Source organism: Dasypus novemcinctus, chromosome 6, assembly GCF_030445035.2.
Source record: "Dasypus novemcinctus isolate mDasNov1 chromosome 6, mDasNov1.1.hap2, whole genome shotgun sequence".
NCBI lineage: Eukaryota > Metazoa > Chordata > Mammalia > Cingulata > Dasypodidae > Dasypus > Dasypus novemcinctus.
Window position 1 is genome coordinate 82,572,735 of NC_080678.1, and position 12,543 is coordinate 82,585,277.

The window sequence follows — 12,543 nt, forward strand, 5'->3', positions numbered from 1 at the left end:
AAACAAGCATAAATTAAATGCAACCCGAAATAGCATCACAATGCTTAGGGTGAAGTAGTCAAAACAAATTTGGCAAATTAATGAGGAAAATGTCCTGAAGAAGAGAGTTCTAAAGTAGAACTAAGCCCATACCCACCCACTACCTGGATGGAACTCTGTGACGCCCTCCTTCTTCATTCCTTCTTCTCCCCCTCATTCTGTCCACAAGAGCTGAGTACACAAAAGGCACCAAGTTGGAAATAGTAAAAACATTCATTCATTCAACAAATATTTACTGATAAATAAAATTATTTGTAAAATACTATGTGGAAACAAGTATGGAAAATCTATGAATCATTTACATATCTTATAGGGACATTAGATATAAACTATAAGATAAGGCAGTATATAAATCCTATAAGAAAAGTGACACTAAAGTACTAATGGGAGATCAGAAGAAGAAGAGATTATCTTTGGTTGGTGAGTTAAAGGAAGGCTTCATGAAGGAGGTAGCTTGAGGAATGGACCTTCAAAGATGGGAAGAATTTGAGTACATGGAGATGAGGAAAAGGAATTATAAGTACAGAGAAGAAAATATTATGTCCATACAAAAACTTGTACATGAAAGTTCATGGCAGTATTACTTATAATAGCCCAAAAAGTGGGACCAACCCACCAAATGTCATCAAAAAAGAACTGGATAAACAAATTGTGGCATATACATACAATACTAGCCACAAAAAGGAATTAAGTACTGATACATAAAACATGAAGCTTGAAAACGTGCTAGTGAAAGAAGCCAGATACAAAAAGCCCCATTTTGTACGATTCCATTTATATGAAATTGGAATATTCAAAATAGGTAAATCCAGAGACGGAATGCAGATTGATGGTTGCGGGGGGCTGAGGGAAAGGGAGAATGGGGACTAACTGCATATTGGGTTCTTTATGAGGTGATGAAAATGTTCTTGAAATAGAGGTGGTGGTTACACAACACTGAATGTACTAAATGCCACTGAATTGTTCACTTTATTTTTTTTTTTTTTAAATTTTTTTATTTTTTATTTACTTTGTAATAATATTACATTAAAAATATATATGTGAGGTCCCATTCAACCCCACCCCCCCACCCCCCTTCTCCCCCCCCCCAACAACACTCGTTCCCATCATCATGACACATCCATTGGATTTGGTAAGTACATCTTTGGGCACCTCTGCACCTCATATACATTGGTTCACATCATGGCCCATACTCTCCTCTATTCCATCATGTAGGCCCTGTGAGGATTTACAATGTCCGGTGATTACCTCTGAAGCACCATCCAGGGCAGCTCCATGTCCCGAAGACGCCTCCACCTCTCATCTCTTCCTGCCTTTCCCCATACCCTTTGTCCATTATGTCCACTTTTCCCAATCCAATGCCACCTCTTCTATGTGGACACTGGATTGGTTGTGTCCATTGCACCTTTATGTCAAGAGGAGGCTCAGATTCCACCTGGATGCTGGATGCAATCCTCCCATTTTCAGTTGTAATCACTCTAGGCTCCATGGTGTGGTGGTTGTCCTTCTTCACCTCCATCTTAGCTGAGTGTGGTAAGTCCAATAAATCAGATTTTTGTAGGTGCTGGAGTCTGTTGAGGCTCAGGATCTGGCTATCACATTGTCAGTCCAGAGATTCAAATCCCCTAAATATATCTTAAACCCCAACATTAACTGCACCTCCAGCACATTAGCATGAAAGTCTTATGAAGGGAGATCCCATCTGAGTCCAGATTCATCACACATAAACACCATTTCCAAAGAGGGGCCATCTGCCCTGGTAGTTAACCCCATCGGCCATGACCATAACTCCCATGGGTCTCTTTAGCCCTCAAAGGAACCAATATCTGGGGGTTGTATCTGCTTTATCTGTCTCTCTGACTCTGCTCAGTTGTGCATGAGGGCAAACCTTCTGCCAGCCTCCAGACTCTTTTTTAGAAACTCGTAGCCATATAAACTCATTTCTCCTTTCCATTTCCCCCTTACTTTAGGTCAAACAGCATTTTAAAGTCATGGTATTTTATGTAGACATGGATATTCTGCTGATCCGCATTGAACCTTCCGTATAAGGTCATTTTCCAGTTGCATCATCAGTTGGTAGTTGATAGTGGTCCCTCGTTGCCAGGGAGGCTCATCCCCGGGTGTCATGTCCCACGCTGGGGGGAAGGCATTGCATTTACATGCTGAGTTTGGCTTCGAGACTGGCCACATTTGAGTAACATGAAGGCTGACAGAAGGAAATTCCCAGGCACAAAGTTGCTCTAGGCCTTGTTATTATTTTGGGTTTATCAGCTCACAAGCATAGTCATTAGTATCAGGGGCTCACTGTTGAACCCTCACTCCCTCCCGGTCCCCACCACTGTACCTGGGAGACTGTCGCTGCTCCCCTAGGGACCACGACAGAGCACCACTGGCCAGGAACCCAGTACCCCCCCTACTGTAGTTTTTAATTGTTGCCACTATGAGTATATCCAAACTGAATTGTTCACTTTAAAATAATTAATTCTATGTTATGTATTTCACTTCAGTTAAAAGACAGAGAGGAAGGAAGGTATACAGGAAGGGAAGGAGGGAGGGAAAGATCCATAGAGCCTGAAAGGTTAAAAATTATTGGGACACAGATTTGGCCCAGTGATTAGGGTGTCCGTCTACCACATGGGAGGTCCGTGGTTCAAACCCCAGGCCTCCTTGACCCGTGTGGAACTGGCCCACACAGTGCTGATGTGCGCAAGGAGTGCCCTGCCATGCAGGGGTGTCTCCCACGTAGGGGAGCCCCAGGCGCAAGAGCCAGCCAGAGCGAAAGAAAGTGCAGCCTGCCCAAGAATGGCGCCGCACACATGGAGAGCTGACACAACAAGACGCAACAAAAAGAAACACAGATTCACGTACCGCTGACAACAACAGAAGCGGATAAAGAACATGCAGCAAACAGACACAGAGAACAGAAACTGGGGTGGAGGGAAGGGGAGAGAAATAAGTAAATCTTAAAAAAATATATTATTATGCCCCAGATTAACTCTATTGAGGGACAAGAAAATGAGAAGATAAAAATGCTGATAGTGATCAGTTCTACTGTAATCCATTAAAGTTCAGATCAGGGCAGTGGACTGGATCCAGTGGTTAGGGCGTCCATCTACCACATGGGAGGTCCACGGTTCAAATCCCGGGCCTCCTTGACCCATGTGCAGCTGGCCTATGCGCAGTGCTGATGCGCGCAAGGAGTGCCCTGCCACGCAGGGGTGTCCCCAGCATGGGGTAGCCCCACGTGCAAGGAGTGCGCCCCGTAAGGAGAGTCGCCCAGCACGAAAGAAAGTGCAGCCTGCCCAGGTATGGCTCCGCACACATGGAGAGCTGACACAGCAAGATGACGCAACGAAAAGAAACATAGATTCCCGTTCCGCTGACGACAAAAGAAGAAGACACAGCATAGACACAGAGAACAGACAACCGGGGTCGGGGGTTGGACAGGGAGAGAAATAAATAAATAAAAATCTTTTAAAAAATAAAAAATAAATAAAGTTCAGATCGGGGATCATGCCTTGTTACAAAATACTCTATCTTTTGATTCTTCCAGAACAGATCTGACTAGCCATAAAGAAAAACTCTAGAATTTTCGGTCAGCTGAAGTACAGGTGGCAAAAACACAAATTCCCAGAATCATCCAGCTGAAATGTATATTTTACAATACAGTTTGCAAAACCCTGCCCTCAGGATAATGGAGGAACTCATTTTTATTTTCCCTCGTACTTTCTTTCTCCTTTATGTTTCCAGGCTTTTAATTTCTTTCATCCCAAAGGTGAATGGATGACCTTCAGAGTCCACTGAAGAGATAGCTAAGCGCACTGCATACCATATATTCTGCATTCCCATGAATCAAGAAATTGGATCTAAAGATATCAGATTATCTTGGGGTTTAAGGGTCATGTCACTTTACTAAATGGTGGATGAAACTGCTCTTCCCACCTTGGGACCTGACTTGCAACAACTGGCATGACTCTTCCCTCCATTTTTAATCACTACATATTCTCATCATATTTCCAGAATCACTGAAACTGTAGAAAGAATCTTTACCTGCTCTATCCACCACTGCTCTATTAGCCCCCTTAAGCAGGATAATACCTTCTTAAAACTTGAAAGAATGGATGTATCTTTTCTTTACAGGTATGGAGGAAAGTATCTTTGATTTAAGACAATTTAGGATTTAAGAAGCCTAATTCCAAGGAGTTTTTATAAATACCTTGCTGATGTTCAACCATAAGCCTTTCTACTGCAATGGAAGCAAATTAAGAACAGAAAGGTACTAGCCCACTTATCCACATTTCTAAGGAGAACTCTTTCTCCAATGGATGACTAATTTGTGGCTCTCGGGGGGTTGGTCAAACTGGCTGTAGGTCAAAGGAATCACAGCTTGGGGAGGCTGAGTGGAGCTGGTGAAGTCCTCATTGACAAGCTCCTCTGTGTCTAGAGCTAATTCAAGATCCAAAGAAGAGCCAGGTTTTTGCATTTATATCACACACACACACAAGCACACACACACGTTTATGTATCACCAGGGTCACATGTGAGTGTGCTCCAGGCCCAGGCTCGGGTGCCCTGGTTCTAACTTTCCTGCAAAGAGTCCCAGGCTGCTTCAAGTTTCAGTGGGGAAACTAAAGAGAAACAAAGAAGAAAAACAGAGGGAACCCAAGGGAGAAGTTTAGAATTGCAGTAAGCCCTCAAAACTTTTCAGAGTTCTCTATCTACCCTATCCAGAGAGAGAATCACTCTGACTTTTTCCTAGTCATCACAATAACTTGGGTTCTACAGTCCCAAAAATATATATGAGAGACAGAATTCTAAGAGCTGGAGAGGAGTGGAGACATGATTGCTAAAAAAGCTCTTATCTTTGAATTGAAATTTAAAATATTAGCCTATTCCCAATACCAGGTCTCCTAGCTCTTTCTCCCTCCTTACCAGCAGAAGCTCCAAGTTCCACCTATAAGTTCCTAGACCACAATCACCTCGCCATTTCCAGATTTGGAGGACCCATTTAATTCTAATGTACCAGCAAACAGAAAATGTCTTTAGGGAGGTAGGGAGGAGAAAGGGGAGTAAAACTGGTCTCTGGGGGCCCTCAAAAAGGATCCAGGAAAGAAAGAAAGATAGAGAAGAAATATTGTGAACATTGCTATTAGGACCACATTCAGCTGCTTACATCAGTGATTAACACTCCCTGGGGGTGATAAACACTTCACTCAACAATTATTTAAGCAATCAGGTTGATGGAAAAGTAACTTACCCTGCTAAACCCTTGGATTCCTTCCTTCTCTCTTTTCTCCAAGTGAAGTGAATGCTTGATCTCCTCAGATGTAGGTTGCAGCTAACTTGCAGCTGTTCTTTCATATATTTTCCTCAGCAAACTGCTGAAATACTGGGCCTCTGTGATTAAGTGTACAACACCAACCTGACAGACAAGGGTGAATTCTCCCAAGCAAGGCAAGTGGAGACCTGGTCCCTTGCCTGAGGATGTCTCTCTTCTAAGCCTCGTTCTCTGCCAAAAAGGTTCAAGACTCCATCAACATTCCCCAACTCACCAAAGGTTAGGCAGGCTGAGGGAAAATGAAACTTACTGCTTCCTGGACCTCTCTCACTCAGGACAGAATTTCTGCTCTCAGTCCAGAACTTCAGGAAAAAAACCCTTGATATTAGTTCAGAAGTCAGCATTTGGTTGGAAAGGGTAGGCATTAACCCAGAGGAACAGGAACCCCTGAAGTTCTAGATGCCAATCTGACCCAAGAGGAGTTCTCCCAAGCCCAATATTCTTTCAGCACAATAAACACCACTCAAAAAGAACTCAACAATATCGAATCTAGGCTTCAGTACAAATATAGTATCAAAAAAGGAGAAGAGACAGTCATTTAATGGTACAAAGGGAAATCAATTATGGGAGAAACATTAAGAATTAATTTGTAAAATACACTTTCCCTAAAAGGAGAACAAAATATTCCCGAGCAAGAATATCACCAAGGGCATTCTACCTATTTACTTCAACACATGAATAAATATAATAGTTATTTCTGGAATAAAGAAAACAAGTCCAAAATTTTAGTTAATGACTAAAAATGCATACTATTTTTAAGGATAGGGTAGAAACATAGGCCCATAATGGCACAGAAGATGGAAAAAAAAAATCAACTCAACCATCCTCATTCCTTTCTATAATGGATGCTAACCCCATGGCATACACTTACATTCCTAGTTCCTTTCCACTTAAGAGTTACCAAGCTTTAAAACCTATGAGAGGTTACTAGAGGGTCCTAAATGACTTCACAGTCTGGTTTTCTACTTAAATCTGGCCCCAGCTCTGTCACTTACCTGCCTTCATGAACATCATCAAACTGGGGAACAGAACCACTTGCAATGAGGTCCTGGAATGTGGCAAATCAAATCCACATATGAACATATGCACAGAAAGGATTCCAAAGGAACCTCAAACAGTAGAAAGCACAAACTACATGCAGGGAAGGTGGAAGAAAATGTTATTCACCTAAACATAATATTATGTAAAACATCTGTGAACAAAGAAAAACAGTTGCAACAGGTAAAAACTCTAAATACATATAGGGATTATTCATTTTGAGCAAAGGTTTCAGGCCTATTTCAAATTTAACTCGCAGAACTGCAAAGGAGATAGGTTCTGTTAATAATGACCGAACCGGAGAAGGCACAAGATGTCAGAGATAGTCTTTTCTAACTCAGAAGCGTCACCTTTGATTATAAAGCAGGATGAAATGTAGAAACAAAATCTGTTATTGAAATGATATTAATTTACATCACTAATTTACCATCACTACTACTTTCTCTGGTAGTCATTTAAACTCACAATTTAGAAAAATCTCAAGTTTTCACAATTTGCATTCATGAGTTGCATTAAAACACAAACTTAATAAATACTTCTATGGTACATTGTGAAACTAGTTACGAAGAGTAGAAAGAAATTTCTATTCAACAGGTACGAACTGGTCTGTGAGGTACTGGGTGATATCTACCACTCTTGGTGTATATCACTTTTTCTGAATTCTGTTCCTTTAGCTTACTTTCCTTTTCTTCTAATTTTTAACATCCAACCATAATTTTCATTTGCTAATGATGCTTTATGTTTACTCATAATTCCCACATACACTATTAAGTCATAGTGATGACTTTCAAACTAAGGAATTCCTGGCACATGATATATTAGCAAAGTGCTCACCTTGGAGATGCAGAGCTTTCATAAAATAACATCAGGAATCTTTAAGGTATGCAGTGTATAATAACTTTAGAGGCAGCTCATGGACTGGTGTGTAAATTAATAGACAGCAAGTAGAAGCAATTTCAGAAGTTCTATTTGCTAACTAGAATTAGACAAGTATATAACATTATAATTTAAATCAATTCTTTATAATATCAATCATAGTTATTGCTGAGAACTGTGTTTGTATTATGATTACATTTTTATAAAATATTGAATAGTTTCCCTATTTCCCTCAATTTGCAAAATTCTATACTTAATTAGGGCAAAAAGGAAAGGATTATAATGGTAGGAAATGCCCCAAAAATGCTAAAATTTTTCCTGCTTATTGTTAAAACATCCAACAAATCTCCAATGCCACTGTAACAAAACACTAGATAAAATACATTATTACCCACAATTACATATTGTCTTTGAACTAAAGTTAGATAAAAACAATGATTTTAAATATTAGAGGTAGGAAGCCTAGAGTAGGTATCTAAAGTTCTCTGGTGCTCATTACCAATGCTCACGTAAAGCAAATGTAACAAGTCTATTTAAAAAAAGAAAAGAAAATTTATCAAGAAAATAATTCATCTAATCACTGAACTATCCATGAGATGATCTTCTCTGAAGGATATATCCCAGCTCCATTTGCAGAATGTTCTTTCTGATTTATATGAGGTCAGACTTGTCTGCATCTTCCAAATAAAACCCAACACAGAGATAGGAGCAGCGGCCCATGCATGGAATTTATTGTGTGCTACTGTTTATAAAATACTCGAATAGTCCCGCACATGCATAATATTTCCAACTTAGACAGGAGACCATACAGGGTGCACTTTCTGGCAAACAAAACAATAAATGGTTCCGCTGCCTGGAGCTGTAAATTTTATTCCAGGGCATGAGGGAAGCAGGCCACCAAAGTAAAGGGAAATACCAAACTATAGTGTCAATCAATACAGATCAATAATTGTGAAAAATTAGCACATGGTTCCATTGAGTTTAACCAAGCAATTCTGTAACTATCAAAAGAAAAATTTCAACATGCAGTCTTGACTTTTATGCTTCCACTAACATCTGAATGATTGAACAGAACCATTGCCTCTATGCTGCACTGCTTAAATCAAAAACACTTCCGGAACATTTTAAAATTTCCTTTGCATTAAAAGATAAAAATGATAAAAAGCCAGCAGCAAATCACCCTGGTGGCTACTTAAGCAAATTGAGTACTCACAATAAACTAAAATTTCTCATAACATCTAGGTAACCTATACATGTCGTACCTGTACATCATAGGTCTATATATTAAATATTTGCAAAATGAAAACATGCATACACAAAATACATCAAGTTTTACAGACATGATTTGAATTAAAATTTACTTTGACAATGTACAAACTTCTTTTAAAGTACCTTAAATGAGTAATTCTGTAATTCTTCATAATTTTGAAATTTAGAGACTTTCTTCTTAAATCTATGGGGTAAATCTCAAAAGTTCTGGGCAAATAAGATTTTAAATTAGTTTTCAGATTTGTGTTCAAGTAAGAGAATTCTGCCTAGAAACAGGTACTGCATTCGTAATTAAAAAGGACCAGATTATGTTACAGAATTAACCACATTTAAGAACTATAGACCTGAGGTTAGCATTTTGTATAAATGCCAACTGGATTTCTTAGCATTTTGCCTATAATTCAAAATACAGCTTAGTAACCTCAGAAATGTATTTTAAGACCATGCTAATTCATCCTTTAAAAACATTTCATGGAAAATAAAAAGTCCACATTAGCTCTTAGGATTGTATTTGAAGTCATGGTTGAGAAACAAAGTCTAATTCTACTCAGGGGAAAAAGAAATCTCATTTGTAAACTTAAATGTGTGAACCACAAGCATAAATGGAGGTGTAGATGCCCTCCACTGAAAACTGCCCCAAGCCCCTTGCTCTCTGCTTTCCACCTTCGCAGCGATGATTCACTCTTATCAGATAGCATATGTCCCAGGGCCCTCAAGCCTCCATCCAGGAAAGGGGCTGGGGTCTCAAAAGCACAATGGTTTCTCCAGAGGGACTGTGACATTTACAGTCAGCTTGGCAACCCCTCCAGTTCCTCGGGTGGTCTGTCCATTTGGGGCCCGAGATGTGAGAGTCCCTGGGAAGCTGTGGGTCACTGGGCACTATGGTTGCCAGTCCCGTGGTTCTCAGTGGCATGTGCGGTGTTCAGAGAATTGAAACCATCTTGCTGTACAGCATCTTTCCGGGGTGGCATTCTTTCATTGATCCTATCCAAACCCTTTGCCTCTTCAAAACTGCAGATTCTATGTGGTGGAGAGAATCCTCGTATTGCTTAACAAAATGCAAATTTGAAAGTCAGTAATTGAAAAATACTTCTGAGATTTAAAAAACATAATTAATGATTTTTAAGAAAACAGAAATGAGCTATAAGTACACACTTAAATCTTATTTTAACTGGATCCTATCCCAACTCCAGACTTCCCCTTAAAATGTGAAATGTTTGAACCTAAATATAGACAAGATAGCTTCACAGATGACAAGTATTAGCATAGCCTTTCAAAAAACACAAAAACAAGCCCCTTCCCCAAATCAACCTCCAAGCTATGGTTTCAGGGTGTCAGTTTGACTTCCACATTACCAATTATTTCCTACCTCAAACCCTAAGATCACCAGTGACTATCACAGTAATGCAGCAACAAGAGGAGGGGCAAGTGAGGAGGCTAAACAAAGTTAATCCTCAGTATACAAATCTGCACCAAGAGCTCAGGAGGAGAAAGAAGTCAAGTTAAAATTTAGTAGCTCAGAACTATCTAGGAGGTCAAGGTGTCATCATCCCATCACCACCAATATGAAACGAAAAAGGTGGGAAATATCTGCAGGAGTTAGATCTGTGTTTGCTTGATAGCTAAAAGGATTTATAGTTCATATTTTAGGCAATGTCTTCCTTTTAATTCACTGGCTATTCACTACAGGTTTTTGGAAACCCAAATCAAAATAATGGGTAATCCTCCTCCAATTGTTTGGGTTCTCATTCACTCCATAATACATGTAATCCCTGGGACTCAGTCTACGCAGTAAACCAAACACATGGCTGGGACAGCAAAACATTCAGCAATGTGTAATATCAAGCCAACAATGAAATACACAAATGTAATCTTATCAGCAAACTATAGCCCAAACTACAGAAAAAAGAAAAACATCATAGTGACAGTTCTTGCACTCTTATGTGCATTGCTGAAAAATGAGAAAAAACCAAACTCACATCTGTATATAGAGGGGGTTTCAGTTAGGAAAAAAAATATGAGTAACAGAATCATGCAAAATATGGTATAGATCTCCATTTGCAGGGTCAATTTAGTAATTTCCATTAAAATAGGCACCTTTGAATGTTATATATATATAACATAACATGCTATACTTTAAAGAAAAAGAAAACAGGAATATTTTATTAGAAAAGGGGAGAAAAAAGACTGTCACTATGGACATCAGTCCTGTGATTAAAAAGAAAAAAGTAAAAGAGGAACGTGACTGCTAAACTTGATGAGTCAGTGAGTCTGATTCATCTTGGGCTGTGCAAGATAGGAGTAAGACACACCACAGGACATTCTCTGATGCCCACCCACACACCATAGATCTCTGCCCAGTGCAAGGACTCTGATCATACCTTTTTCAGCCTCAATTGCCTCAACTGTGGCTGTACAGAAGTGAGCAGAGGCATGCAAAATGAATGAGAGAGATGAGAAGGGTCATATTGTACAGCAGAAAAGGCAATGATCACTTAAAATATCACAGTACTCCATACTATATCATCATTTACAATGCAACATAAATAGTATCCATTTCAGAGAGCCCCGTCCAATCCCCCAATCCCCGACACAGCACAATTTACACACAGCACTATGACAACATCGCTCAGAGCACAGAACACATAGACCTACTTGTAATCAGACAACTCAGCACCCTTGGAAATATACTCTAGTATTACACATCTTGAATTCAGTATTTTGATGCCCTTAGAATTTTCCAAAGTTTGCTATATCACAGACATCACAATCAAAGAGAAATTCTCTAAAGCTATAATGATAGATAGTATTAAATCAAACAGGCGATTCTTTTCTTTCTTGCCTAACTGAAACAATACTTAAATCCAGTTAGGTCCCTAAGATATAAACTAGAAGTGGTAAGCAATGCTTTTCCAGTCCCTTCTATTCCATAATACAAAGTATAAGCTCCAAAAATTCGTGTGGCTAAAATGAAATTTAAGAGCAGTAAGCCTGTGAGTTAGTCAAAGTAGAACAGTTCTGTAATTCTGTTCTTTGTGGGAAACCTGAAAGGGCACCTCTTATTTACTAGAAGTTTCTATTCTTGAATAGACATTTCAAATACCTAAAAATTTTAACACCTGCTAGTCCTAAAAAAATCATATTCAGTTTATAGTGAATGCTAAAGATACTTAGTATCCTGTCTCAGGCACTACAGCCTACACTCTCAAATGATGACTGGACACTAAGCATCTTTTCAAGGCCATTTATCAATTAGGGAAGAATCAAAGGATAGAATTGAGGTCTTAAAGGCAATAAATTGTAATTATTTCATGACATGAACAAACACAGGGGTTATATAAATGAGGAGTGCATTCTTGGTCTACTTTGGCACAGGTCCATTTAGAGAATTTCAGCATATTTAGTCATACATTTTGTAGTCAAAGATTCTTTTTTGGCTCATTTCTGGGTTCAAACTGTATAAATATAAAGTGTTCACACTGAGGACCAGGACCTAAGATTACAGAGGACAATATTATCTCAGCTCATTCTCTACCTTTACCCAAAGTGCACAAAGTCAGAATATTTGTAACAATAATGTCTCTTCCACTTGGCTTCTTCTACAAAAAGGCCAATGAGAATAATTATTCCTGAGATGACCTTTTAGCAGTAAACATGCTTTAGAAATGATATTTTATCCAACGCTGTTTTAATGGTAAAGGACACTGATGAATCTAAAGAACTACATTACATTAAATTAGAAAAGGCTGTTGATCCTAACAAGATAGTAAAGCTAATTAGGGACCCAAAAGAAGCAGGATAAAAAACGAACAAAGGAAGAGTTAATTATCTTTAACTGTTGAATTATATTACAAATCAGACACATTATTTAACCATTGTACAAATCACTACTTTTAAAATTTAACCCTGTACACTTGGAAAATACTCTTGCAATTTTTTACCCAGACAGAAAACTGTTGGATAAATGACCCACCTCTACTTGA

The 12,543-nt window shown here is 39.0% G+C and overlaps 1 protein-coding gene across 1 annotated transcript in view; it reads right to left on the minus strand.

Annotated features, from left to right (window-relative positions):
- Positions 1-7,994: 7,994 nt before the first annotated feature.
- PPP3CB (protein phosphatase 3 catalytic subunit beta) overlaps positions 7,995-12,543 on the minus strand; it is a 50,367-nt gene continuing 45,818 nt past the window's right edge. Inside the window, 2 exon segments of the mRNA XM_004473807.4 lie at positions 7,995-9,608; positions 10,942-10,971. Of these exon segments, the coding sequence (XP_004473864.2) occupies positions 9,430-9,608; positions 10,942-10,971 (209 nt within the window). The 3' untranslated portion in view covers positions 7,995-9,429.